Source organism: Chelon labrosus (genome assembly GCF_963514085.1).
Source record: "Chelon labrosus genome assembly, chromosome: 10".
Taxonomy (NCBI): domain Eukaryota; kingdom Metazoa; phylum Chordata; class Actinopteri; order Mugiliformes; family Mugilidae; genus Chelon; species Chelon labrosus.
In genome coordinates this window covers 14029317-14056956 of record NC_140360.1, presented here as the reverse complement: position 1 = coordinate 14056956, position 27640 = coordinate 14029317, and the positions used below count along the sequence as shown (strand labels likewise).

Genomic DNA, 27640 nt, shown 5'->3' with positions numbered 1-27640 from the left:
CCTCCCCTCCCCTCCCCTCACTGCACCTTCTCTCCCCCTCTCCTCTTACTCCCTTCTCTGTCATCCTCCCTCTGCCTCTCACCCCGCTCACCCTCCCACATCCACTCTCCTCTCTTCCTCTCCTTTACGCGCACACAGCCGCAGGCGAGCCCCAAGTATAGACGGCGGGCTCGTTCTTTTTCATCACACGTCCCATCATACCTGTGCTACCTACAAATAGCGAATCACTCACACACACACAAACACACACGGGGACGTACGCTCCACACTCACTGGAGCTGGCTCAGAGACATACGCACATACCTCTGTGGTGGAAAACCACCTGGGACTGTCAAGGTCAGGTTGTGGAGGAGGATGGGAGGATGTTGACATGTCTTTAGGTGGCCACAGAAAGAAGAAAAAAAAAAAACAGAGCCATGACCTAGATCTCCAGTGTGCTGCCACAGTAGCAGAATTAATTCACTTGATGTGTTGTTGTGAGCACTGAGAGGGCCCGCGGCCGAGGAAATTGTCCACTGAGGCTGCAAATATGGATGACAGGAGCAGCTGAGCAGCCGTGGGACGAGACGAGAACGAGGGTCCAACCCTGTCGACCCTGACGGCTGATCCCGTTTCCTCCTCGTTATTTCTCCCCCATGCGTGAACCGCCTCAGGATCTTGATATACCCTCTCATATCTTTTGTCTCCACATCGGCGGATGTGTTGGTTTTCGGAGCAGAACATTAAGAGTGGTTATATAACACGTTGTGGTGACCTACTATCACGGGTAGATTTTCATATCAATGTGCAGTAATGAGTCACACCGAAAGAGTGACTGCGGAGGAAAAAATATGAGATGAATCGGGGGCTTTCTGTCACGAAACACGCGTTAAACTTCTCCGGCGGGGGTCTTAAATAGCTAAGCCTCCGTCGCCGTGTAACAGAGCTAAGTTAGATACAGATTTGATCGGCAAACTGGTCTGATATTAAATTAATAAATCCAGAACAGATGGACAAGGCTGATGGAAGAGAGGGCAAACACCAAGTCAGTACTTCATGCATACACTTCTGCACATGCTACAGCTACGTAGATTCACATTCATAAACTGTTATACATGAATATGGGCTAATATGCATCTTCAAACTCAGCTTAGATTGGGGGAAAGGTGGAGGAGTCGCTACCATGTGTATACACGGTCCCCTTATTTTCACAGGCTCAAATATGATGGGACAAATTAAATGTCAAGGATGCTTTGCAGGTCTTAACAGCTTGAAGCCTCAAACCCATGGACCACACTAAAGAGTTCCTTTTTTTGTGATGCTTTGCCAGACCTTTACTCAGCCGTCCTAAATGATCGTCTGTCCGTGCATCCTTCTGTCTTCAGGTCCGTCTTCAGAAAGTGAAATGCAGTTCAATCAGGTTTCTGACAGATTCCTCCCCTTTAACATCTCCTGGGTTTCACGGTGTGGGTCCTTGTCCATCCGTACTGCGAAGCACAATCCGATGAACTATGCTTCATTTGGCTGAATCTTAGCAGACAGGGTGTCCCTATACACTTCAGAATTCTTCCGGCGGTCGCATCTGTCTTCTGTCATATCATCAATAAATACTAGTGGCCCAGTGCCAGTGGAAGCCATGTGCGTCCACTGTGTTTTACAGATGATGTTGTATTGCTTCAGGTCATGAAGTTTTCTTTGGGTCTTTATTCTGGTTTATTAACGGTTTGCCTCTTGCTCTTGTGAAGTCTTCTTTTTATGGTATGGTAGACTTGGGTAGAATGGAGACTAATGATATACCTACCTCCTCGAGAGCGTTCTTTACTTGTCTGGAAGTTATGAAGGTATTATTCCTTTACCATGGAAAGAATCCTGCAATCATCTATCCTTGTTGTCTTCTTAGGACTTGTTCTGCAACACAAGCTGCTCGCCAGTTTTCTCGGACTGTACCAATCTGTTGATTTTGCAACTCTTGATTCTCCTCTCCTCCAAGGGTTACCTGTTCCAACTGCAGTGTCAGCTCCTCTGAATGCATGTTGTGATTTCGCAGCAACACATGCAACGGGCATACTTGGAATCAACTCCAGAGCTTTACCTGCTTAATAGATGAAGACAAATAATGAAGGGATGTTGTCTACATATTAAAGAGCTGTTCCCAAGTCAATTTGGATGTGGACGCCCTCGAATGAAAGCAGCCTGCACTCAAAGACCACGCTCATTATACAGCTGATGGCAACTTGATAACAAGCATCAATGTGCCTCCTTGTGCAATGGTTTGAAAGATCTTACGTATATCACTGGATGTGTTCGTGTGCGGGTGACATGTTAAAGCGCCAAGGCTAGAGTATCGCAGAGGGTGCGATGGGTCAGCTTCGTCTCCGAGGCCACACAGTAACAGGAGGTGACTAAAGGCTGCCTCAGCCTTCTGCGTCTGCCCGCCATGGCGTGTCAGTGTACTGGAGGGAAAGTGCAAACTACACTGTCACTGTTGCCTTCGCAGCGTGACAGCATCACGGAAGACATTCAGGTGCGATGACTTGCGAAGAGGATATTACTCCATGACTGTCTCGCAACATTAGGGTCAACAGTACATGCTGGATAATCAACATTAAGGTTTGTAAGTACGGAAACTTTAAGCTAATCTACGCAACACTTACATAAAATCTTGCTGCGCTGCTGATTTGGATTAGTCCGGTTCAGAGGTGGATAATGTGCATGAATTCTATCTTGCAGGGGTGGACAAAACAACACAAAAACAGTTTTAGATTTACAATAGCCATGTCGAACGAGGAGTACGGAACTGCGTTTATGCCTGCAATAACCACATTTTACTGCGGATCGGGGGTGTAAATTCCTAAAAGTCATTCGAGAGGCCCTTGTCTGTGCTGGCTCTGCACTAGGATTGCCTCTGAGGCGTTTGTTTTGTCCAACCATTCCACGAGCTTGTGTTTCGCCCTCTCTCGGTGAGTCACACAGCTTTTTTAGATTATGAAACAGATCGAACATACAGAGCTCGGGGTTACTGACTATTTATAGGTATGATCTCATATCCAACTTTTTAATCCCGCTCTTTATGCCCACACAGAACACTGCAGCGCAAAGGGTGATGTAACAGGTTTCTGCTGGTTTTAAACTGCTCTGCAGCGTGCGCTGGTGGTGGTGATACACGACTGCTAATCTATCGGCCGGTATGAGCATCTGATCTGGGCTATGTTTGAGCTGTGGCAGCATTAATCAAAACACCAAAGCCCCATAGTCATTAAGAGGCTTCGGGTGTTGCAGGCGGGGAAGTGCATCACCCTGAGCTCTGGGGTATGATGAGTGTACGCAGCTTTACATGTACGCCAGTGCACACGTGTGAGTTCATAATAGAAAACATGGAGAGATGTTGAATATGTGTTTTTATTGGTATACATGTTTGCTTTCTGCCATAACACTGTCCATCACGCCTCACCACTTGCGTTGCCTCTTTTGCTGACTTTAATCTGTGCACACACACCCAACACACAAACACACGCTCGCACACTCTTACATCTTCGCGTTAAAGTCAGTAAATAAGGCAACCTAAAAGGACGACAGGCATCAACATCCTCATGAATCGTGCTAACAGCATCTCGTCTCTTTCTGGCTGTTCACACGCCTCCAAAAGCGCGTCGTTTGTGACAGAATGATCAAATGAAAATGTTACAGTGAAACCCCAAGAAACCCCGCTTACCGACTCTGCATTCAACTACACGTTACACATCTCCAACATTTATGCGAAAACATCCTTTATATAAAAAAACAAAAAAAACAAGTAGCGTATTCATTAAATATAGAACAATCTCCAGGTAAGCACACACGTCTGGCGATTAATCTGCTGAGATTACGTAACGTCCTTGAAAGCCCTCAGTGTGTCACTGTTCCATGTCATTTAGGATTTGTCCCAGGCAATATGATAAATGGAGGATAATATCTTTTCGTAAGCAGTTTAAATAATCATGTGGTACAAAGCTAAGAAATTAGGCCTTATTGTTTCTATATGTCAAGTGTTTATACAGTACTCTTTGTTTAAAATACTATTTCATAATAAATACAGACTCCTTCTATAAGACCAAAAAAAAAAAAAAAAACATCCATTCATAAAACTCTCTGCATAATGTAGGTTTTAGTCAAGAAAATTCAAGAGCCGTTCTACACCTTTAAGTCTGGATGGATCAATCATGTGACACTATGTAAATGCGAAGCCCTCCACAAGGAGCGCTGCGAAGGTCTGATTGGCTCAACCCCGTGAATGGCGACCGCTAACATTAACATTCATGTCACAACGCTGCAGTTTCATTCAGTCCTCGGCTCCCCGCTGCTGGCGCTATGCCAGGCTGTTCCACTTGAGGGAGCTGCAGGCATAACTCAGCGGCACACCTTCAGCCCCCTCAGTGATATGGGCTCATTTCATGAGGCACAAGGTTGACATAAGAAATGTGGAGATATGACATAGAGACGTGATATAGTGTGGCCCACAATGGAGGAGGGCGAACCCTAAAAGAAAACGCTTCCGCAGTGCAGGATAGATTTAGAAGTCTGCACATTTAGCTCTATCAGCGACTCAATAGAACCACTCAGTCAATAAATTAAATACATTCACATTAGCCTAAGTAATACATTACCTGTTATAAAACAATTCCTCACCATCAGTATTACAGTGTGTCATTTTAAGCTGTAGGTGTACAGTTTTCCTAGTCAAAAAGCAGCAAGAAATTCCCTCTTAGATTCAAGTTCTCATCCAATAAGATAACCGAGCCCACCTGATACACGCTCTCCCTTCACAAGACTAAAAAAATAATACATTCCAAACGACCTGATATTCAAAAATTACTTAGATTACACGAGTAGATGACGAACGCTCGGCAAAAACGGCCCACCCAGATTTGTCGGCGCTCTGAATTCCTACACACGAGCGTCGAGCTTTAGTCCAGTGCGTGTTTCATTCCGCCTCGTCTCCTTCCCTTCGAGACACAAAAGCGTCATTGTCGCAAATGAAGAGGGACGAGGAGAACAAATACCCATTTATAGCTTTTAAGATGCACTGATGTCCGCCACAATATGCTGCCCGAGGAAACGCCAGGCCCTCGGGGCTGACCCAAGTCTAAGCACAGTGCTGTATTGTACCCATGACCACATCGGATATTAAAACACCACCTGGAAGTTGCCAGTGGGAGGTCACATGCCCAAGATATTGTTTGCTTCTCCCCCTCCCATACCTGACTAATCGGAAAAATAAAAAGATTTTTTTTTAAAAATCACAGATATCAGAAGCACAGGTCTATCCATGTTATCGAGAGTATAGTCAAACTAGACAACAACTATCATGCCGAGTCTATGTTTATGTGACAGGCGTAAAGACAGTCATGGTAATATGTCCTCATCTTGTTTTGTGGTTGGATACAGATAGATCATCCCATATAATTTGATTGTCTATGAACTAAATGTCAGAGAGAGAGAGAGAGAGCAAGAGAGAGGAAGAGAGAGAGAGAGAGAGGCACCAGACTGTAAGGAAGGACAAGTGAAACAAAACGGTAAACAAATAAAGAAGTCTCTCTATAGAAATATAAACTCTAGAACTGTCCCGTTACTATGGAGTCGGTCAGCGCTCGATCAATGGACACAAATATAAAAACGGCGGTCCTGAAACAGATCACTTGTTTCCGATCCAGGATCAGCTTTGACTTTTCCCCGCGTGGCAAGAGAGGTAAAACTAACCACAGGTCAGCGTCTAAAAGCGACTACAGCGGTCTATAAAATGAGCATAAAAGAGAGAGAGAGAGAGAGAGAGAAGGCACGGAAACACAAACCCGCCGTACAGTTGGGGGCGGACGGACGGCAGCAGTTTGTTCGGGAGAAGCTGCGGGTCTGCGGGTCGGCAGGCCGGTCGCTTGCGATATCTGTTTGCACAGGTTTACAGATCGTCCTTTTAAACTGAGTTTCTTTTGGACCTCTGCTGCACGCGGGTGGATGGATGTGACCGAGTCGTTCACCATTCTTCTTCCGGGTCTAGTTATTTGCGCAGACATGTCACTAGAGCAGGAGTCACATTCAGCGGATGATGAACCCGGATGAGGTGACTCAGTGGTGTTTCCGAACGAAGCCCCTGCAGACCCCCTTCATTTCATCCATTGCATAACTACCCCTAACCTACACCGAGCACAAAAAGCTGCGCTACTTAAAGTCCCACAACAGAACAGATCTAAGCTGCTTTGCTCCATTTTGTCTTTCGGATCAAAATGAAGAAGAGGAAGCCACATTATGCTACAGATGTGATGCCGTTTTTTGTTTTGTTTTGTCTTAATCATACTTATTTCATCACTCCTGTCTTCTCCTGTGTTGTCTGATTGGATGTCTTTGCCTGGGAAGGTTCTGTCTTTTCAGCGACTGGCTTGGCCGCGTTTTTATTCGCCTCCACGGCACCTTCTTGCCTTTTCTCCTGTGTGGCTGTACCTCCGGTCTTGCTGGTGCTATGTTGGTGGACGGGGGGCATCTCTTTCACGGCAACGGGGGCTTTGCCCGGAGGCAGGCGCGGGTCTTCTCCGATGTTGACAGTCAGGTTGGTGTAGAGCGGCTCCAGCTCTTTGGAAAGCAGCTCGTACGTCAAGGAGTTGAGGCCGTCGGAGCGCCAGTTCAGTCTGGTCCTTTTCAGGAGGTCAAATCTGGAATGACAAACGGCGCATCACAGTCTTCATCTAGGTCTTTGCAAGAAAACCAATGAGCGTATCTTCCAAAATGTCACATTATTCCCCTTAACAGCATCACATGAAAAAGACCTCTCTCTCAAAGGTAATGCTACAGTTACATTTGAGATATAATGAATCTGGAAAATATGAGCATGCTCCCTGAGGCAATGGGAACTTCTGGCAACACGGAGCGAGCAGAGGAAAATGCAAGCTCTGCACAAATAAACACAGTGCGTCAACACAAAAATTAAACTAGCTTTACTGTGAAAACTCAACATGTGGAGGCACGGTGATAAGACAGGCACGGACAAAAGAGAAAATACAACGCAGTTCTGATGCCTGCCGCCAGCAACCGGGAACTGAGTGTTTATTTGCCAGCGTGAAATGCAATTTGTTATATCACAGAGGGGGAAAAAAAAAAATGCCTTCGTGCACTGTACCTGCGTGGATTTTGCTCATTGCCTCTGTCCCCTTTATGCTTGATCATCTTGTAATGACCAATGGCCACTGGAGGGCGCACGATCTTCATGCCAGAGAGACGCACTCTGGATACGCAGCACAAAGCAGGAGTCAAAAAAAAGCAGCAGTTTTTCATCCATATATTCTCAAGCATGAAACTGTGAGACGAATCTCAAAGTCACAGACTGTAACTATTCTTACTCACACTAATAACACTACACAGACTAAGTGCTTCTAGGGTCTACATTTAAATAGAATAAGCACAAAATAGAGGATGGAAACATACTTTTACGGCCTATAGGTCGCGGAAAACACTGTGGTTCCCTTTTTCCATATTTTGCTCGTGTGACACTCCAGTTTTCTAAGTCAATCAAAACAAGACGTGACTGTTTGTTGACTGTATATGATCTATTTTGACTGGCAAACATCATGCACAAAAGGCAGTGCAAATTTTTTTATAAATTTCTTGTATAATAAGCAAGCTACTTTTTAAATTTTTCTTTCTTGCATGTCACTACAGATTTGCAAGTGCTAGAAGAGCCAGAGGGAGTGGAAAGAGGGGACTGCAGCACAGATATGGTAATATTCTGACATCTCAGTCCAAGTCTGCCAGCTAGTAGTCCATGCGAACATACCCACTGAGCCCAATCCAAGAGACACAAAGCAAAGCCACAGCAAAGGGAGGAGACGTGGAGATGGAAGATTATGTTAGGTCACATAAAAGAGAAGTCAGAAGAAAAGGAAAACATGTGGCACAGAAGCTGTAAACATGAGAACAAAAGAATGAGTAGAGAACACAAAAGTGAAAAAGAAGAAAGAGAATGAGTGGCTGAAACGGCTGCTCGTGTAGCTCGTGCAGGTCTCACACGCCTACATGCACAGTTGGCACTGATCATTAATGCACTTCACCTCGCAGCGATGTCGTCGTCCTCTCCGCCCCAGCCCCAGTACTGGTTAGGGAAGCCATTCATCTTCATGTACTGGTCAGGTGTCACCGCAGACACCCCACCAAAATACTGCGGGTACGGCAGCCTGGGAGGGTCACATCGTGTACACTCTTGAGAAGTGGTAGTGTCTCAGAGCAATGCATTAATAAATACACAATTTCGCCAACACGCTCATTCACGCTGAGCTTCTACCTGTATCTGAACTTGTCCATGGCCACGGACAGGTGCGTGGGGAACTGTTTGTGGCAGGTGTAGGTGTTGTGGTCGTTCTCAGGCAGCAAGTCGACGTCGTGCAGGAAGATGCAGCTCCAGTCTTCGTCTCGGAGGGCCTCCCGCACCCCGACGTTCAGCAGCTTGGCTCGGTTGAAAGTACCGTTCCCCCACTGAGGCGAGAAACAGAGGTAGGTTAATATACTTATACATCTACAGTATGTGCCAATACCAGTGGCGGGCCGTGCGTTTTCCACCTAGGCCTTCAATGACCGCCAACCTTATTCAAAATACCTCTTAACACAACTGTTATGATGCCACTGCTACAGAAACCATCAACATCATACGGATACGCAATGCAGAACATTGCATCGTAGACGGGTATCTCATATAGCGACATGAATGCCATTACTAAAGCAAGAAACTCACTTAGAACAACTCAAAAAGTCTCCTCTCGTTTACCGCAGCCACCGCCAGCGCCACATACATCAAATCCAGCGGAGACATCAACGTCGACCCAATAAAATGGCAAAAATATACATAAAAGATGTAAATATAATCCATATTGCTCACCAGAACTCAAGAAACAATTTAGAGTTCTCCTCTGTGCCTGTTAACCGAGGGTAGCGCTCATAGTTGCTGACCTGAAAGTTTTCCCGGCTGGGTAAGGTTAGCTAGCTCCAGGAGTAGGTGGCCTTTTCCTCACAAAGCACATAGTGAAAATGGCTTACTAAAAAGATCCCTAACCAAATGGATAGCCTCTCATTCTTCCACCATCGTGGGTTCAACAAATAGCTATCAAAACTTTAACGGGGCGATTTGCTTGTGCAGCTTGCACAAACAGACGAACCTGAACCGCTAGCTTGGCTTAAACAGAGTGGCTCTCTGATCCTCCAATCACAGGACACAAAAACACTTACACTACCGTAGGCCACAGAGGAGGCCTAAGAACACGAACTTGAAATGTGATTGGTTAAAGGAACAGTGTCATTACAACATATTTCAAGCTTCAGCCTCCTGCAGTTTTAATTGTGAAGGCCCAGGGAGATTTCTTTGACTCCAGCAACACGTGATGGCTGAAATATGATTGGATAAAAGCTCTAATGCAAAGTTACACTGCCAGAAGCGCCGCAGCTGAGAAACAGGCAAGCCACAACATAAAAGGAATAGGCTATTGGAAATAATTTAATAAGATTAATGGGAAAATATTAAAATGTAAACAGGCTAACAGAGAAGGCTTTGCTGGCCCTGACGGCACACCACTGGCTAATACATAAACAAATATGAGTATTGAATACTCTGATTCTGATTAGTTAAGGGAAATTTGTGGTATATTACTGTAGAACACCCACATGATGATTGATAAAAAAATATTGTGAGGGCAAAAGAACTTGTGAGCTTTTACAGATTAACCTACATCATAAAGGAGAGTGCATTTTTTTTCTGCCTGTTACATAAAGAAGAATACATATACACATATCTCACAACAACTAAAAAACCAAAACTATGTGCAAGCGGTGCACAAGAAAATATGTTTTGTTTTAGTTACATGAACTTTTGCATTTACCCTGAGTTAGAGTTATTTCCTTAAGATAAATTTTACTCACTTGTTTAGTTATGTAAAGGTGGTGCATAATGCTAATAAAACTAAAGTTCATCTATTGTTATTATTTTTAATAATATAATATTTATTATTAAAAATGAATCCAGTATTCTTCGCATTGGTAAGCCTTGTTGTGTGTATAGAACTGATTTATTTTTATTTTTTATTAAACCAACATATAGAACACTGGTTATGGCTCAGTGTTGGAAGAAATAATTAGGAGTTCTGCTTAAGCAGAAGGAGCAATGATAAAATGGTAAAAAATACTCTATTATAAGTAACAACATTCAAAATATTAAAAGAATAACAGAAAAAATACTTAATGTCTCAAATGTAAAGGTTCTTATTATGCAAACGGCACACTGAAAGTAATTCATATACTGTATCACTGATTAGCTACTATTGATGATTTGCAAAACCAGACGCATTTTAATTTTACTGTTCTCCTTCTCATGCTGTAAAAGACTTTAATCATATATACAGCATCACCAGCAGACTTCACCGACAAGACACAGAAGTAGTTTTACTTTTCAGGACCCCGGCCGGCTTTGGTAACAGTCACAAAGACACACTGTGTTCACAAAAGTGCACACACATTCACACACCAGTGCCAAGCACCAGGAGCAATGCGGGGTGCAGTGTCTTAGCGGCTTGACATGTGGCCCATGTCAAGCCGCTAACACTCTGGTTCATGGATGCTCTACCTACCGCTCTATCTGCTGAGATATAGAGAGAAATATATGACTGTTCCTTGTTGGAAAAGGTTGATAATATTCTAAATATAGCACTTAAAGTGGAATTGATCCTCTTTAAATGTATACATAAAGTGAATTCAGTTCACTGCTGACCATGTCTGCTTCTCCAACCTGGCTGCATGTTGACAACCATCTACTGTAGGTAATACACTGACTGTGGCCAAGTACCTCATACAACTCATGTACATTAATACATGAAGTTACAATTAATTTTACTTAATAGCTACTGTACACATAAGTCTGCACAGTGGTGTGGCTCATTGAGACTGACAGTGAAAGCTCTCACACTTAAAACATACTGACAGCATCTTTACAATACACTGTAATTCCAAAAGCAGCCTGCAGACACACAAGCATTGAGGGATAACCTCACCTGCTGCACTATGTAGATGCTGTAGTGGATCTGCTGTCTCTGCAGGAAGGGGTGGAGGTGGTAGAGGAGAGCACGGAGGTGGGTCTGTCTGTTCCTGTACGGGATCACTATTGCCGTGTGGTGCCGGGGTTCACAGTCTGGAGGCCGGTAGCGTCCGCCTGGCAACACTAACGGGTTCCTCTGTCTGATCTCCTCCATAGACAGAGGGGAGGAAAGATGGACAGACACGGGTCCAACTGGAGGGGAGAAAGGAAAGGCTTTAGTGATACTGTCTGGGTTTCGTCTAAACAACAACATTCACCGCGCCTATCACTCTATTTTCATGTGCTACATTTAACAGCATACATTTAACACCCCTCTCTCTCACCCAACAGCGGGGAAGGGATCTGACAGTCTCGCAACGGTGGTCCTGTGGCAGGGGGTCCGGTGCCGGAGTTGCGAGGAGGGGGAGGCGGCACTCCAAGATGGCTGAGGTTGGTGTAGACGTCATGAGGGCGAGAGTAGTCAAACTCCGGCTCTGTGGTGTGCACCAGGACTGACACCAGACCTCTGAAGCCCCCGAGGGAGAAATAGAGCACAAAGGCAAACTGGAAGCCAACCAGCAGGGCTAATGTGCATGGGGAGTCCAGAGAGCGCCCGAAGCACGCCATAATGAAGTAGGATTGCAGAGATACGGTGAAGTTCCGAGTGGACGGATGGACGGATGGGAGGAGAAATGGAGGGGGTAACAAGTAGACGCTTGGATGAGGAGGGTGGAGGAAGAGGTGTGAAATGAGCAAGGAGAGGCAGAAGGAGAGGAGGGGAAGGAGGCACCACTGAGTGCAGGCTCAGGCGTGCAGAAGGCGGGCATCCATCAGTAGGAACGGGTAGTAGTAAAGGTGAAGCTCGGTCAGAACTGCCATCACCTCTTGACAGCAGGCGACACTGAGAGGAAAGACAAAAGTATCGTTGGTTGACTGAAAACAGAACCTTTTTCCTTCGTGTTAATGCATTTCAACCGTTCACATGCAGGTTACCTGTTTTTGTACGCGCCTAATTAAAAGCTATCCAGAACCAGGAAAGGCTCACTCCACTTATCTCCCTCTCTGCCCCCTTTCATCGTCAAGCTTTCTGCAAGACAAGAGACCCGACTGAGTAACAGTGCAGCAACAGATTGCTCTCAGTGTCTAGTGTAGGCTAAAATAAGCTGGGGAATGACAAGCATCTACAAATAAAAGCCATGTGTGCTTCTTTATTTAGAATGGCTTATCTTCAGCAGAGACATTTCTGTGTGGCGTGTGTGGAGGCTGCGGATCAGATTCTAGGAGCATCCCAGATTCCTGTTTGTCCAGGCAGTTAGCGGTGGGGATCACCGCTGGAAACGATGCGGTACTTCCAGAGGAAGGCAATGAGGATGCACAGCTCGTAAAAATACATGGATGTGGAGGAGAAACAGCGCCATGGTTATCAGAGCAGATAGCCTTCCATCCAGATGATTAGCCTATCAGCATCCATCGATAGGCCTTTGCAGGCAGCCGTGTGCAGTATTTACATGACTGCAACGAAAATATGCCACGGCGTATGACACAGATCCCGGGTTCTCAAGTGACTGATTTTAATTCTATGCTTCGTGAAAGCTCTGCTGCACCAGCCGACTCACCAGCACATCCCTGCGACATGTCAAATCCAGCCCCCGGCTTCCTCCGAGAATCGACGGGCCGCTGCCACCGAGCGTAGCCTACGCGATGGATCAAAATGTGCCGTTTCTCCACTGACAGCGGTCGCTCCTCCTCCTCCTCCTCCTAATCTGTCGACCGAGGCGAAATCTCTCCGTAGCTGCTTACAGACCGCTGCAGACCCTTTCGCACGCAAGAGCATCGCCGCATATCCGTCTGATGTCAACACAGGCAAGTGCGCTCTGCCTCTGCCTCATCCAAACACGGCTGCACCGCGGAGTCAGATGGTGCTGAGGCGCACCGCGGTGACGCGCCGAGCGCCACATTCAAAATGAAGGGAAATTAGGGCTGACTGTCGACTGACTAATATACACATACCTCATTTTATGAAATTAGAACTGATTGTCAATCTGGATTCAAGTGAAATTAATTAGTTTGTGCTACATCCGTTCGCAAAAGAGCGAGTTAAAAATACACAAGTAAAAAGGTAAGGAGAAAAATACTGTAGCACTATTAAAGTAAATGTACTGTGTTGGTCCTTCCAACTCATGTAAAATTATGTAATGTGAAGCTATCAGGTGATTATTATTGAAGGATGAGTGTGTAAGAAGCATGCTGAAGTTGTAGCTGCTTGAACTACTTCATATACAGAAATAATCATCTGAGGGTCTTTGAGATGAGATACCGGATCATTTGAACATGTACTGAAATGAAAACATGTGAGATGTTTCGAGGGAAGAAATCAGTATTTGGTGGAGCATTTGATGACTTACACACATGTGAAATACGGCCCTGTCTACACGCTGCTGTTCTTAAAAGTCAGAGCCAAACATGTTGGAAACCAATGGTTTAGGCACCACGTTGTGTTTTAAAAGCCTTCCATATCTTCCATTGGGTAAAATATTCATCTCAAAACCAACTAAGGTTGTTAAATAAACATAATTAGAGAGTAAAGAACAGTATTTCCATCTGAAATACGGTGGTATGGAGCTACAATACTTGATTAAATGTACTCACTTATGTGCACCACTAAGTCGCTCCACGTTGTCTTAGTCTGCATGCCAGATATGATTAAGTCATTAGGATGTGTTAAAAATGTTTAAGACTTGGTTCTTGCATCTCTGCCCTCTTTCTTTTTTTTTTTTTTTTTTGACTGTTGGAGATGGTACCACATGGCAAACCTCGGGGAGGGGGCCTGATATTGTGGGACTGAATTCCACGGCAGAGACAAAAGATTCTCACACAGCAGCGCAGCAGGAATTTGACAAGCGGCTTAGATGCTGCTGATGAAATAATTCTTAACACACGACCATCAAAAAGCAATTTCCTTTGGTATGCAAACAACAAATCAATTTAAGTTTCATTAATGAAATGAAGGCCATTCGTCACGTTAGCTGACATACGGTACATCACCTGACTGGTGACGTGAATATATTCTGCCTTTTAGCAGCGAAAATAACAGGAAAAATGGATTCAGAGTGATGAGAAATGTGTGACTTCAGTTTGATATTATATTTGGTCTCAAGGCATTACCTTGTCAGTTTTAAAACACCACGAACATCTGTTTCTCTCTCACATTTTTTGACTGAATCACATATGGTGCTCAAAACATGGCAGCGCTGTATGTGTACGTTCAAGGCTCAGGATTAGTTTTTTTTTTTTTTTTTTTTTGCCATTTTTAACGTTCAAGGTTAATTAATGAAATGTTTTCCTTTTTTTTTTTTTGGCATTTCTTCTTTATTTCTCACGCAGCATCCAACCCAGAGGCGTCAGTTGTTGTATCGCATCAATGCAGCAGGCTAAAAATGTCTTTATTCACATGCAGCAGTAGGTTGTCAGATTACAGAACAGAGACCGGAGTAGTTCCACATAGGTTTACTGATGTGAACAGGCTAACCCCGCCACCTCCCACCCCACCCCCCTTAGGAACCCTGAAGCAGGAAAAAAAAACAAGCATTACAGAAAACAACTGTGCAAAACAATGCGTCGACTCTACTATTGGCTGTAGCGCTATGTGAACACACTGCCCTTCATTTTCTCAAAAGCAAAACTGATGTGTGTTTTCTCTATCTGGGACACCCCCCCACCACAACCTCGGTGTCACCCCCTCAAGGAATACTGTACTAATGTATCTCTCAGACAGCATCATCTTTAGAAAAAGGCACAATAGGCTCCTTACACAGGCAAGCTGGCGATTCACTTTAATACGACCTTAGAAGAAAATGTGATCTGACTCTGCTCTGATTTATTCAAAGGGAGCCCCTTTTGCGCTTTTTAATTAATACAATTTTTATGCAGTTTTATCCTGTAAATTGAAAATAGTCCCATCTCTGTGTCAGATTTAAGGGTCAAATGTCTTCAGACCAGCAGAACAGGAAGAATGTGATATAGTGACCAAATCAACACACACAGAAAGTCATATAAAGCACCTTTTATATATATATATAAAAAAAAACTATAATGCACTGTTTTTCTATTCTTTAGTCATAATCTTAATCAAAATGTTACTAGAAGAAGAAGAATGACCTCTATCACAATAAGAACTGTTGTGAAAAAAACAAATATGGAATGAAACGCTTCACAAGTTTTCATTTTTCATCGATGTCAGCTTGAAAAAAAAGGAAAACATTCTTCTCAGACATTCTCTTCTTGTTTTTTTTTCTGTTTCAAATGGCAACGCTTTCAAAATCTTCGTTAAAAAAAAATGCAAAAAGCTGCAGTACTGCAAGCGCATTTTGCTTTCCACTCCCTTCAAGTTATGGGATTGTGTTTTTTCACTTCTCTCTCTATTTCATCAGTTTTATTGCCCATCTTCTCCGTCCTCGCTACAGAAACAATGATAATAATAAAATTAATAACCTCAGAAATCACCTCCCTTCACTCCATTTCTCAAGTTTTTTTTTTTTCCCATTATTTAAATTATCTGCTCCTCCCTGTTTGCTCCGTCACCTCCCCCCTCACTCTCTCCATCTCTCTGTGTTGCCCTGTTTTTACTTTTTGTAGTTGCCGAACTGAATGGCGTGCCGGTCGCTGACGCAGCGGAACGTCGCCGGCTGCACCTCCCAGTAGTTGACGGGGTTATCAAACAGGCTGATGCCGTTATAGAAAGTCCTCTTCATCCCAAATCCTCGAGGGCAGAAGTCATCCACGCCCACGCGGCCGATGCTGTTGGAATGGAGGTACACCACCTGAGAAGCAGATTTCGAGCGTCATGTGAAACGTTCGGGGTCGGCGTCTATTTGTGAACGTTACGCTTACCTGCAGGTATTTCATTTCTGGCAGGCCTTTGGGAACATGAGTCAGGCGGTTGTTGTCCAGGTGCAGCTCTCTTAGCCTGGGCAGGTAGGACAGACTGCCATTCTCTATGTTACGGATATGGTTAAAGCCGAGGCCCAACCTGGAAACAGCGAGACAAGGAGGGAATTGTTTAAATTCAGAGAAAACAGGACACGGTACATTTAGCTTTAGTGTTTAACTAAGTGTGAGTCAGATGAGAGTTAGGGCAATGGGAACCTGGCGATGCTTGTGTAAATGATCTCATTAGAGAAAGGAGGTGAGGAGGATGTAGAGAAGACTAAGACATTTTCATATGTGACTTTGGCGAGTCATACTGGCCAGGCATAACATTATGACCGCCTTCCTAATATTGAGTAGGTCTCCCTCGTGCCTCCAAAACAGTTGCGACTCATCAGAGAATGAACATGGGCCTTCTGAGGGTGTCCTGTGGTTTCTGACACCATAATGTTGGCCTTTGGGTCCTGTGGGTTGAGGGGAGGGGCCCCTGTGGATCATTCCACAGATACTTGATCAGTTTGGGATCTAGAGAATTTGGAGGCCAGGTCAACACCTTGTGCTGTTTTTCATGTTTTATGAGTTGTTCCTAAACCGTTTTTGTGTGTGTGTCTGTGTCAGGCTGCATCCTGCTGGGGATGGCTCCTGCCATCAAGGAGTGTCATTGCTATGGGATGGGGGTGCCTGGTCTGGTCTGGTCTAGGTGGGTGACACATGTCTAAGTAACATCCACACGAATGCCAGGTCCAAAAGTTTCCCAGCAGAACATTGCACTTACTGGGCACTTTGTTGAATAAAATCTTTACATTTCACATTTAAAAATATCTCTCTTGATTTAAATAGTGTGAAAAGGCAGATAGCATGTTTTCACCCATTATTCATTGGATGATAAAAGCAGCGCCCCTTAAAAGCAGCAACTTTTAAGAGGCGTGTTAATGTAGTTTGTGTGATTACCCCTAAGGGGCGCTGCTGACTCTGAATGTACATGGGTGCAAGAACTCGGTGATGGTTCAAAATGAGCACGATGTTTGTGTGGGAAGAACACCTGTAGAGGTTTTTGTAGCGGCGCAAGTCCTCCAGTTCCACCGCCTGGATCTGATTGTGGTCCAGATGGAGCTCGTGCAGACTCTCTGGGAGATCTAAAAGGCAGACAGTACGTGTAAGCCTTCACTCAATTTTATGACTGTCCCCCACTTCTTGTGCTTCCGTTTCTCGTGCTCTCGCCATACTGGCAAAGCCTAAGCCAGTGGAATCCTTTCAATGTAAAATCTAGCCCAACAAATGATTTGTTACCTTTTGGAACCCCGGTTAGTTTGGCCTCTGAAATACGCAGATAATTCAGTTTCAGTCCCTTGAAAGCTCCAGGCTCAAAGCCACTGTTCTGGATAGGGTTTGCTCCCATTTCTGCAAGACAAAGGGAAAATGTGAGGCGTGAGGTAAAAATGCGATGCCTTTAAAGTTCAAAATCCGATGCCATGCGGTGGCGAAGACAGCGGTGGGCACCAACCGCTGTCTGTAGCCAAGATTCATCGACGTTTCTAACCTATGCAGTTCATGTTGCTTAGTCCTGCGAAGGCTCCAGCTGCCACCTTCTTGATGCGGTTCTCGTGGATCCTCATCTCAACCAGAGAGGCGGGCAGGTTTTTGGGGATAGTGGTCAGCAGATTCTTTGAAAAGTAGAGCTTCTGCATGTGCTTCAAAGGGACGAATGTTCTGGGGTGGACTTTGGAAATAAGGTTATTCCTCAGAGACAAACCCTAAAAAAGGGAACGCCAGCAAAGGAGATCACAAAGTCAGCACGACTTATTTGAGCTGTGTGAAAAACATCAGTAGAATTCGGAGAGTCAGAAAAAGAAAATAAAGAGAGCCAAACATCACACAGAATATTCAATAGAGCTCGTCTTTGTGCTTTCTACTGAATGTGTCTGTGTGATTTAAAACAGCACAACAGACTATTGACTCTTCCCCCGCACTGTCTAAAATATGGAGACTGACTAAAGCTGAGGAAAATAGACGCCAATACAGATGTTATTGTTTCCTAAGCTGCCAGACTTAATATTGCTCTTGGTCAGCACCTGTGAATGTGGGTCAGGAGTGAGCAAAGCCTTATTGCTAAGAGAGCTTGAATACTCTCATTTGGCTTCAGGCTCAGTCTTGAATACAAGAATAAGGCACAGAGGCACAGGGGGTCATAATGATATTTCACACTAGTGAAGCCAGTACAAGCTGAGATGAGTCAGTTGCACGTTGTGGAGAAGAGCTGAGCCGATGCTGTAACCAGACAGTGTGTGTGTGTCTCTTACGTATAAATTTGGAAGGCCTTTAAAGTCATTCTCTCTGAGCTCTGTGATACGGTTGTTCTGGAGGTCCAGGAACTTGGTGTCCGAAGGAATATCCCTTGGCACTTCGGTCAAACCTGAAGACAAGACCAGTGAAAACACAGAACTGAATTAAAGACCACCATAGGTGACTGTAAACCAACACCCTAAAAACCAATTTGTTTTCAGCAGGCAAGGACTCAGGATTTCTTAGTCAGACTCAGACTTTGGAAAATAAACATTCAGTGTGTGTTTTAAACCTCCATCAGGCCTAAAAATTAAACCAATCACACTCCCACACAAATGAGTACTTTGGTGCTCCTCATCTATTACTTTAATGAAAGGTACTCATAGACGCAACCATGGAGGTCAACACACACACACACACACACACACAGATGTCAATGCAAGCGCATAGCAAGCACCACTTGGCTGGCACACACGCCTTCGCACATGGAAACACAAGACCAGACCAGATGGGGACACCAGATGTTTTCCATCTCGGTTCCAATTTGACAGAAGTCACAAAGGATGTGACTTAAACACCATCAGTAAAGTCACACATCAAATGAAAACAGAGACGGGCACGGCCCCGCCAGAGAAATAAAAAGCTGTGTTTGTGTTAATGTGCGAGTGGTGACGCTGCCTTGAACTAAATGTCTTAATTTTAGCTTCTTTGTGACGGAACAATTCATACTTACGGTTAATTCGTACGGGCTAAGAATGGAACTGGACGTCGAGGTGGCGTTAAGAAATACACCTGCACCGTTCCACCCGTGGAACCTGCGGAGAAGTGACTCAGCACACGCGCAAACACAGCCGCCACTGATCATTAACAGGACCACTTCACAGAGCCACGTGGACGGGCGTATCAGATGTGGTGAGTTGATGCAGACAGACCACGGTGAGCGAATACCGACCAGGACCGACCTCGCCATGATGCAACCAGTCGCTGGTGAGAGAGAACGTCAGCTGTCCCACTGGGATCCAGTCTGCCACCAACCACATCTGACCCACAGGACTCTACCCGGAGCTGTCCATCTGGAGTTAAGTTTGGATATATGGCTTTGGTTGAGCGGTACCACACCCTCCATGACACCACACAGGATCAAACCCTCAGCAGCTCCCTCAGCTCAAACCACACTGCTCTGAGAGATCGGATGCCGTGGCTTTATCCAAGAAATTTAGCAAAATCTTGCCAAGAGAGAGCAAATATACATCCATTAAAGTTGTGGGGAAAGATTGAGTTTCCATCCTAGATATGATGTTTAAATCATAAAACAGACTCTGCCTCTATAATGTACTTTTCTCAGATGTAAAATAGTTATTACAGCTGCAGTGAAGCTCTAAGGGTGCAAGATGTTACCAGGCTGATTCCTGTGGTAGGAAATATTTACCTTCTAGTCAACACCTGCAGCTGTCAGCATGCCTCCTGCCAGCCTCAAATGCCTGAATTAATCCTAACAGAAACGATAAACAGACCTGACATTAAAAGACTTTTACCAAGACCCCAGATTAAGTGAGTCCTTTAAACCGTCCAAAACCACAAACCACGGCGCTTCACCCGTATCTGCCACAAGTCGCGAAGCCTCCACCGCAAACTGACAAAACTAGCACCTTCTTAAACCCAAGCGCCCCTCGCTACAAATGCTCAACATCATGCTGGGATGCTCGCTGAGAGGAGACAGACGCCACCACCAAAATACATCTGTTCTAAATAAGCACTTGACATCTCGGAAATTATACGCTTCCACATTTACCCGCTGCAGAAAGGCCGGGGACAGTAAGTATATGGAGATTGTAAAATGATGATTCGACAAAACCATTATGTCTAAACACAGACGTCTTATTAGAGTTCTATAGACAGAGTATAATGTGAAGAGTCCTTGTGTCCATAAATAAGGTTGAATTCTGCTTCTTCTCGTGCTGGAAGAACAGACAAAGAGAGAATAGCATGCGCTTGTAATGAGATCCCTGTGTGGAAAAAACGACTACAGTTAAATCACAGACAGACTGTAAAAGCATAACGAAAAAAAATAAAATCTATATTTGATTCGGGCACTAATTATAACTCTTTTTTTTTTTTAATCCCATCCTTCATCTTTACATTTTTTATTTTTCCCTTACATCCTCCCATCCTGTTTTCCGTCGAACATAATTTACATGCTCCAAAAAAAAAACACTTAAAGAGAGTAAATTATAAACTTCCTTCCAATTAAAGCGTCTTTGTCTCTTCTATCCTCCTGTCTCCTTGTCTTTATCCCTTTGCATCCGTTTTATTTTCCCTTTCTCCATCTCTGTCTTCTTCTTCTCTTGACACAGTCTTTTCTCCTTTTCTGCTCCCCATATCCCACTTCATCTCCCACTTAGTATCAATACACAAAATCTGGAACGCAAAATCCCTCAAAGAGATGCCTTTCCTTGTCAAAATATACCAGTATTATCCCCAGGAAGAAATGCCCTCCTCTTATATAATGCACCAAAGGGAGGGCTTTATTCTCTGAGGTTATGCAAGTTATGCAAGCCCCAGGTCATGCTCAGTCGCTCGGCACGTTTACGCTCCTTTTTGAACTTCCCGACAGACCGAGAAATGCAGACGAGGCATCGCAGACACACATGTTTGTGCTGCTGTTCTGTTTCTGGCTCACACACACACACACACACACTCACTGACCGAGGTCGGAGCACTGGACGACCCTGAGCCGGCAGTGGCAGCCGAAGGGGCACGTGGGTATGTCGATAGGCAGGGTCTCATCCACGGCCGAGCCTTCTTCCTCGTCCCTCATCATCGCCATCATCCCTCCGCTGTCCATGCTGTCCATGGCAAAATCCCAGAAGCCTTTCTGCTCGAAGGGCAAGGCGGCAGAGGGGGAGAGCAGCCGGGCCAGGCATAGAAACAGCAGAAGGGAGTAATGTGGCAACATGTTTGGCACCTGGGGAAACACAAAGAGAAAGGAGACAGGCATTGGTTTTACTGCATAATAAATGTATACATTTTATGTAGCCCGCAGAAACGGAAAGGGAATTTGCATGGGCAAGGCTGGATTACCAGTCTGCCAAAGCAGGTATCTGCCCCGAGGCCCAGACACTCAAAACTAACAGAGTTTGCATATTGTATTAACTGGAAAATTGCTCCACCCGAAACGGTTTCCACCAAGCCATGTCTTGTGCTGCTGCACTGTTTTGTACTTTGCCAAAATGAAATCTTTTATTATTTTAGGATGTCATATTGGTATGCTACATACTTAAATCTGCAAAATGGCGAACAAAACAAACTGGAGCATGCGGTATTACACCAATTTAAGACTAGTTTTGCCCTAAGTTTGCCATACTGCATGCCCTGTGCTCAGAAGGAACATGTGGATGACAGAGTAAATAATAAATGCACGGAAAGGATGTGGTGAGCTCATCAACAGGACAAACTCTGGAACTCCTAACAAGATTAATCCGGTCATGGGCATGAGCTGTTGCTGAGTTGGCTAGCCACTGGTCACTTGTAAAATATTATGAAATGGTCTGCTTATCCTTAATTACAAAGTCCTGCTGTTTACACCACACCTAAGAGGCAGACTGGAGGCTTGAGAGGAGAACTCCCTGTACTCACTGCCCCTCGCACAAATTAACTCTGAGGAGGGAAATAAAGTCACTTAAACCACACCAAAATGTCACAGTCTGCTTCCTGGGCACCACAACGCCCTGGAGAGAAAGTCATCGACCCTGGCGAGAAGTGACTTTCTCTCCAGGGCCGGTCAGATAGAACAGGACATCACCTAAACGGCGGAAAACTTTATTCCTGCAACCGAGCATGGCAACAAAGCGGCCATTCATATGAGGCGGGAAACTGGGTGTGCAAGTGAGTAAATCGAGTTGTGATGTCATAGTCGTGCACAACTCTGCTAACTGAGGTTGCCAGACATGCAAGGATGTTTATTTGTTTGCTCGCTCCGTCCCGCTAACACTTCGGCGCGGTCACCCCTCCCGCTAAGAACGAATTCCTAGACAAACTGAATTATTATTACCAGCCCAATTGATCCCCTGAGCCTAATCCTATGAAGCAAAGCCCAGTCGCCCACTGGACCCCGGACGACATAAAACCCTATAATCTAGAATCTGCCGTGTTAATTCCTCCCCTGACTAGCGGATCCGTAAATCCTGCAGAGGGCTGGTGAGGTCTTGATGCCAGTGGTTAGCGTGCAAACGGACCTTAGGGGAAATTAAACAGTCTTGTTGCAGCATGGTGAAGTTTTCACTGGAAGTCAAAGGAGAGTGCAATTTGATTTTCCCCATTATCAGGAGGCAAGAGAGGGTGGAGGAGAGGTTGGAATGATGCCACAAAAAGAGGGAAAGTCTTTATAAAAGGAAACATATCCACACCAATTACCTCTTAAGGTGATATTTTTGACTTGAGTTAATGCGCCTCAATCCATTTCTACTAAGTGCTGCACTTGGTCTTTCTCAGGGCTTTTTCATCTAATGTCCCGGGATATTTCTAGCAGCGCTAGACTTTTAAAGGTCTTAAGACAATAACACTTGTGAGAGAGTTTCAAGAATTGTTTTTTTTGAAAGTTAGGGAAATAATTCTCAGTCCACACTTCATAAAAATATGTTTTCTAAACTACTGATCATATCAACTACAAAAGCAAAGTCTTAAAAAATGACATTTCACAAAAGAATCCAGGAATGTCGTCAGAATAACAGATCGCCGTGTGCGGGTGATAAATTGACGTCCCCTGGTCGATTAAGAAAATTTAAACAAATCAGTTCTGAGCCCTTATATAGTAGATTCTGTACAATTATCCAGTTTCAGTCGCTGACCCTTGTGTTTTAAAGCTACTCGTGCAATCCTCTTTTGCTCTATTCACGGAAAGAGCAGTATTATTTATGGACATTAAAATCAGAGAAAACAAAGAGCCCATGCACGACCGGGCCCGAAAGCATGGATAACTGGGCCCTGCAGTCTGCTCCATGCAATAAAAATAGCTGCCAAATTATACCATTTTGCAGAAAAGAAAAAACACCACTGGCCTCGGCTTGGCCAGAAAAAAAAAAAAAAAAAAAACGCAGCGAGAAGGACAGAGCTATGGCATATATAGTCAGCATCACACAATGACACGCAAGACACAGAGGAGCAGACAACACCAGACTTTTTCATGCACCTACAATTTCTGCAATTTGTCCTTTGCAACATTACAGGAGGTGGAACAAGTCGATGCTGTAAATCAGAAGGTGTGACAGCCGAGCTCTAATTTGTGGTGCAGTTTTTCTTTGCCCAGACACAATGATTTGTCTGACTTTTGCAGAGATGTGATAGATGTGACAGAAGTGTTGGATATGGTGGAGAACCAAAAAAAAGAAGAAAAAAAAAGAGCGACAGGATTAAGTATAACCTATCATCATTCAGGAATGACGTGTAGGACTACTGTAAAGACAACACATCCCACAATCAAGCAGCATCTCTGGAAGTAATAACCACTTTTATCTGGCCCTGGTGTTTGTACACATGAATTCCTCTCCTCTCCCTGCAGTTAAACTGCGAGCCGTCAAACATCCGGGCTGAGATGAAAACACACCAAAGGCTTCAATCTTAACTGTTGTTGCCTCGCGCTCCTCACATCCAAAGGCCAAGAGCGGTTTAATGGATGGATGGATGGGGCGGCTATTCCTGTCTCGCTCACTGTGTTTGTCCCGCAGCTTTCAGTGAAGTGTGCGTGCGTGCGTGCGCACACACGCGCACAAGAGAAGAGAATGGGAAAGGAGAAACAAACAAACAAAAAAGAAAAAAAAGAGTAGAGAGCAGAATGACAATTATAAGGCAGACAGGCAGAAAGAAAGAGTGGGAGTTAAGTGTCAGCAGTGGCAAGAAGGATGTGAGAGGTGAGGCTGCTGAGGATTCGGGGAAGAGCCTAATCAACGCCTGCATCACAGGAACAACAACAAAAAAAAAAGGCCTGCTCAAGCATCTCTGCGGCACTATACAGCTAAAAATAAGAAGACCCCCTCAGTGAAAATTCATAGCTTTTGGTCTTTTAAGATTTAAGCAAGACCTTGTTGTTCAGATTGACAGAAAAAGCCCTAAACCCCTTGAATTCGAATGTCTATCCTAAGCGAATCATTAATCCCGATCTCAAATCTTAAATCCCATTTACTTGCGTGCATGTCCGCATACCTTTGGCATTACAATGTTGCTACCGATTCCCCCCAAAATCATTTAGGGCTTGGCAGCAGTGAGCATTCACCTCCAATAAAAGAAAGAGGCAAAGAAAACAGAGGAAATTCCCCGACTGAAAGGTATGCCCAGCTCATGGGGCGCACATGTGCATCAGTCTCACACATGTGAACACACACAGGATGTCTGCCTGAACCACTGAAGGTAGTTGAAGCTGTCGGGAAAACAAACACTTCCATATGAGTTCCACCGGTTCACTGATTAAAAGAAGGTTAAAACAGGACAACGGAGGAGGTAGCACAAACGGATGGATGCTGACTGACAACAAAGCACAGTGGTGTTGGTGAAAGCACCATCTTGAACCTCTTGGATCAGCTGTTTGAGTTTCCCACAACCAGTGCCTTTACATTACTTATAAGCGCCATCCATCATGCGCCGGTTACTTGTCACATCCACTGCAATTACTTTGATGTGACAAGGGTTCCCACAAGCAGCCCTTGCCCTTGTCAAGCTAAACAAACATATATTTAAACTATATGCTCTCCGTGCTGCCAAGAATATGACCCTCTGAAAGTTTGTTCTCCCACGACTGCAGCTGAGAGAAAAGCAATCACCACTTTTTTCTTTTTTTTTTTTCTATTTTGACTTGAGAAACTTTTAATTGCCATGTGTGTAAAAATCATAAAATTTTACAAGCGTCCACCCCCTTTTATCCCATCACATTTTCACTCGACAGCACTGTAAGCCCTCGAAGCCGGAGGTGGCGAGGTCCAATGACAATGCAGATGAAGAAATAAAACACTGGCACATTTTATCTGCGTCCACACTCTGGAGCGGAGCAGCCCTGCCTATGAGGCAGCGCTGGGAGTTGCGCGAGCAGAGTTTAAGGTGGGGCAGGGAGCAAACCAAATGCCAGCTGGCACCACAACACTGGTGTATTGGCAGCAGCCACGTCAACACTCAATGCAGATTAAAATCACTGTGATCACAGCGCAAAATATCTGTCACGGCTTAGTGTCGCGTTGCAGGGAACAAAGCTGGACCGTGTAATTTTGATCTGGAACCGAGCGGCAAGAAACTCACAAAAACAAATATAAAACTCGCACAAATGTTTGCACGTGGGAAGCCATGCTGGCACAAGCCCGTTCTCACATAGCCATAAACACGTGTAAACCATCTCTGTGTTATTGTCTCATAATCCGAAGCTCGCCACCAAAATCATCTGCACATTTGGTTGGCATGTCTTATTTCATTATGCCATGTCTTCTTCCCCACGCGAGCACAGCGAGGCACGTGCACACATCCCAAATCCGTGCACTCTTCGGTGCACACAGGCTGTTAGTGCTAGGCGGGTCCGGTAAAGAGAGTTCGGGTGGAGTTAACTGTCCCTGTGGCTGTAATTTGGTTACTGGTAACCCTAAAAAAAGGAACTGTTGGCAGCTTGACTGTTGCCGCTAAGCTTGGATGTGGTGGTGAGCTGCTCAGTGCTGCAGAGATGAGACAGAGAGCAGGACAACACAGTAGAAGAGAAAGATGGCCCGAAGCAGTCGGCAGCAGAGGGGCAACCATGCCTAGGGTCCGTGCCTGTGGGCACCGAAAGCATGCGGACTATTTCAAAGTCTGGGCCAGTTATAAGTGGGCTATGAATAGAAGCCATAAACAACGGTTGCGTTATGAAACAAACATGGAACAATGAGCATATTTCACTGTCGTAGCGAGACAACAAACTTGACTTGGACACGGATTTAAAAACTGAAACAGTGGTGAAAATGATGAGCGAAGGCCCTCCGCGGGGGAGGATGTGGCGCCGCGCGAGTTTGAGCAAGCAGAAAATAATTAGCTTGCGATGAAATCCAGTGATCGGCAGGTGGATGGACAGACAGGAAGAGACTATCACAGAACACACAGAAGAGCAGGTGTGGGCCGGGATGGAAAATAGGCAGGTGGAGGAAAAGATCAGGAACAGACAGGTTTAGACCATCATTTTGAACGCCCGACCAGACTTTGGTACGACTTCCTACATGGCACAGGTAACTATTTCTTGACAGGAAGTCATCAGGGCAAGACGGAAATTTGGCCACCAAAGGGGGGGGGGGGGGAAATCAGATTAAGATCATGTAACAAACTAAAAGGCAGCCAACAGAGGGGGGGGGGGGGGGGAATAAAAAAAATAAAAATAAATAAAACTATAATAACCTTCCCGTACAATAACGTTTTTCAGGCCGCAGCTCCCTCAAAACATTTCAATGTGAACTCTGTGTACACAGCTGTATTTGAGGCCAGTGCAGGCAGAGCCCAGTTGATTTGATTGGCACGTCTCACTGTAATTATTCTCCCTGAATGATGATTCAGGGATGAACTTAAAAAGGCAGCGTTACACATCCATAGCCTGGGGTTAGTTTATCAACAAATCAATGCACCTTTATGCCGAGCAGCGAGAAATTTGTTTAATTGAAATCTCATCAGATTGCCGCTCGAACGCTCATTTGCGCCATCTAGTGGACGTTCAGATGAACCAATAGAAGTAACAGGTTGACTCCAGCGGTGTTGTTATTCGGAGGGAAAATACATCTTATTACAAGTTATTTTGCAATGAAATCACAGCATTATTTAGTGCAAACATATGTAACTGGAAATACAGATGTTAAAAAAAAAACACATTTGACTTAAAGCGCAAAACAAAAAAAGTGCAAGTATCAAATCGTGTCAGAAATTTGTAATAATTGTCTATTCCTACTTGTTTTTTTATAAACCTGCCAAGAGGGAATTAGTTGCTCAAAATCGAAACGGGATTCACAACAAAAAAGCCCGACTCCCCTACCTTTTGGATAGAAATAAGATATTGATTCCAAATTCCCCCAAAACAAAACAAAGTAGATTGAAGATTGATTTCTTCTTTTGTGCGTCGCTTTATCCAAAAGAATTTCGTTTTTTTTTTTTCTTTAAAAAAAAAAAAAAAAAAGAAATGGTCCTATGTTCTCATCACATTTAGGGATTATCGCGGTGTTTCCCTGCGGTCCTCTGACATCCAGCCGCACCTCCTGCGACGCTGCGTGCCACTCCGAACCGAGTCAGGCCACCGTGTGTCCGCGAGTCGAGGAAGCGAAGGACCAAGCATGAAGTTCACAGGCCAGCCTCTCTCTCTCTCTCGCTCTCTCTCCCTCCCTCTCTCTCCCCCTT

At 44.7% G+C, this 27640-nt stretch overlaps 2 protein-coding genes across 2 annotated transcripts; both read right to left on the bottom strand.

Annotated features, from left to right (window-relative positions):
• Window positions 1-2627: 2627 nt before the first annotated feature.
• On the bottom strand, window positions 2628-11897 carry b4galt3 (UDP-Gal:betaGlcNAc beta 1,4- galactosyltransferase, polypeptide 3). The gene is made up of 6 exons (XM_084553119.1): window positions 11398-11897; window positions 11031-11266; window positions 8282-8472; window positions 8052-8174; window positions 7124-7228; window positions 2628-6659 (listed from the first exon to the last, which is right to left on the bottom strand). Exons 1-6 carry the CDS (start codon window positions 11678-11680, stop codon window positions 6308-6310), a joined length of 1290 nt encoding a protein of 429 aa, XP_084409245.1. The 5' UTR covers window positions 11681-11897; the 3' UTR covers window positions 2628-6307.
• Window positions 11898-15101: 3204 nt separating this feature from the next.
• Window positions 15102-27640, bottom strand: bgnb (biglycan b). The gene is made up of 8 exons (XM_084553014.1): window positions 27282-27640; window positions 20969-21227; window positions 18280-18392; window positions 17520-17733; window positions 17270-17380; window positions 17022-17115; window positions 15944-16082; window positions 15102-15873 (listed from the first exon to the last, which is right to left on the bottom strand). The coding sequence occupies exons 2-8, from the start codon at window positions 21216-21218 to the stop codon at window positions 15676-15678; spliced, it is 1119 nt and encodes a 372-aa protein (XP_084409140.1). The 5' UTR covers window positions 21219-21227; window positions 27282-27640; the 3' UTR covers window positions 15102-15675.

Coding starts and splice junctions, on each gene's coding strand:
- bgnb (XM_084553014.1), bottom strand. CDS start 21,218: ATGTTGCCACATTACTCCCTTCTGCTGTTTCTATGCCTGGCCCGGCTG. Junction 17,734..18,279: donor AAGGCCTTCCAAATTTATAC/GTAAGAGACACA, acceptor TCCCTTTTTTAG/GGTTTGTCTCTGAGGAATAA. Junction 15,874..15,943: donor CAGAAATGAAATACCTGCAG/GTAAGCGTAACG, acceptor TCTGCTTCTCAG/GTGGTGTACCTCCATTCCAA.
- b4galt3 (XM_084553119.1), bottom strand. CDS start 11,680: ATGGCGTGCTTCGGGCGCTCTCTGGACTCCCCATGCACATTAGCCCTG. Junction 7,229..8,051: donor GACGACGACATCGCTGCGAG/GTGAAGTGCATT, acceptor CTGCGTATCCAG/AGTGCGTCTCTCTGGCATGA. Junction 6,660..7,123: donor AATGAGCAAAATCCACGCAG/GTACAGTGCACG, acceptor TTGTCATTCCAG/ATTTGACCTCCTGAAAAGGA.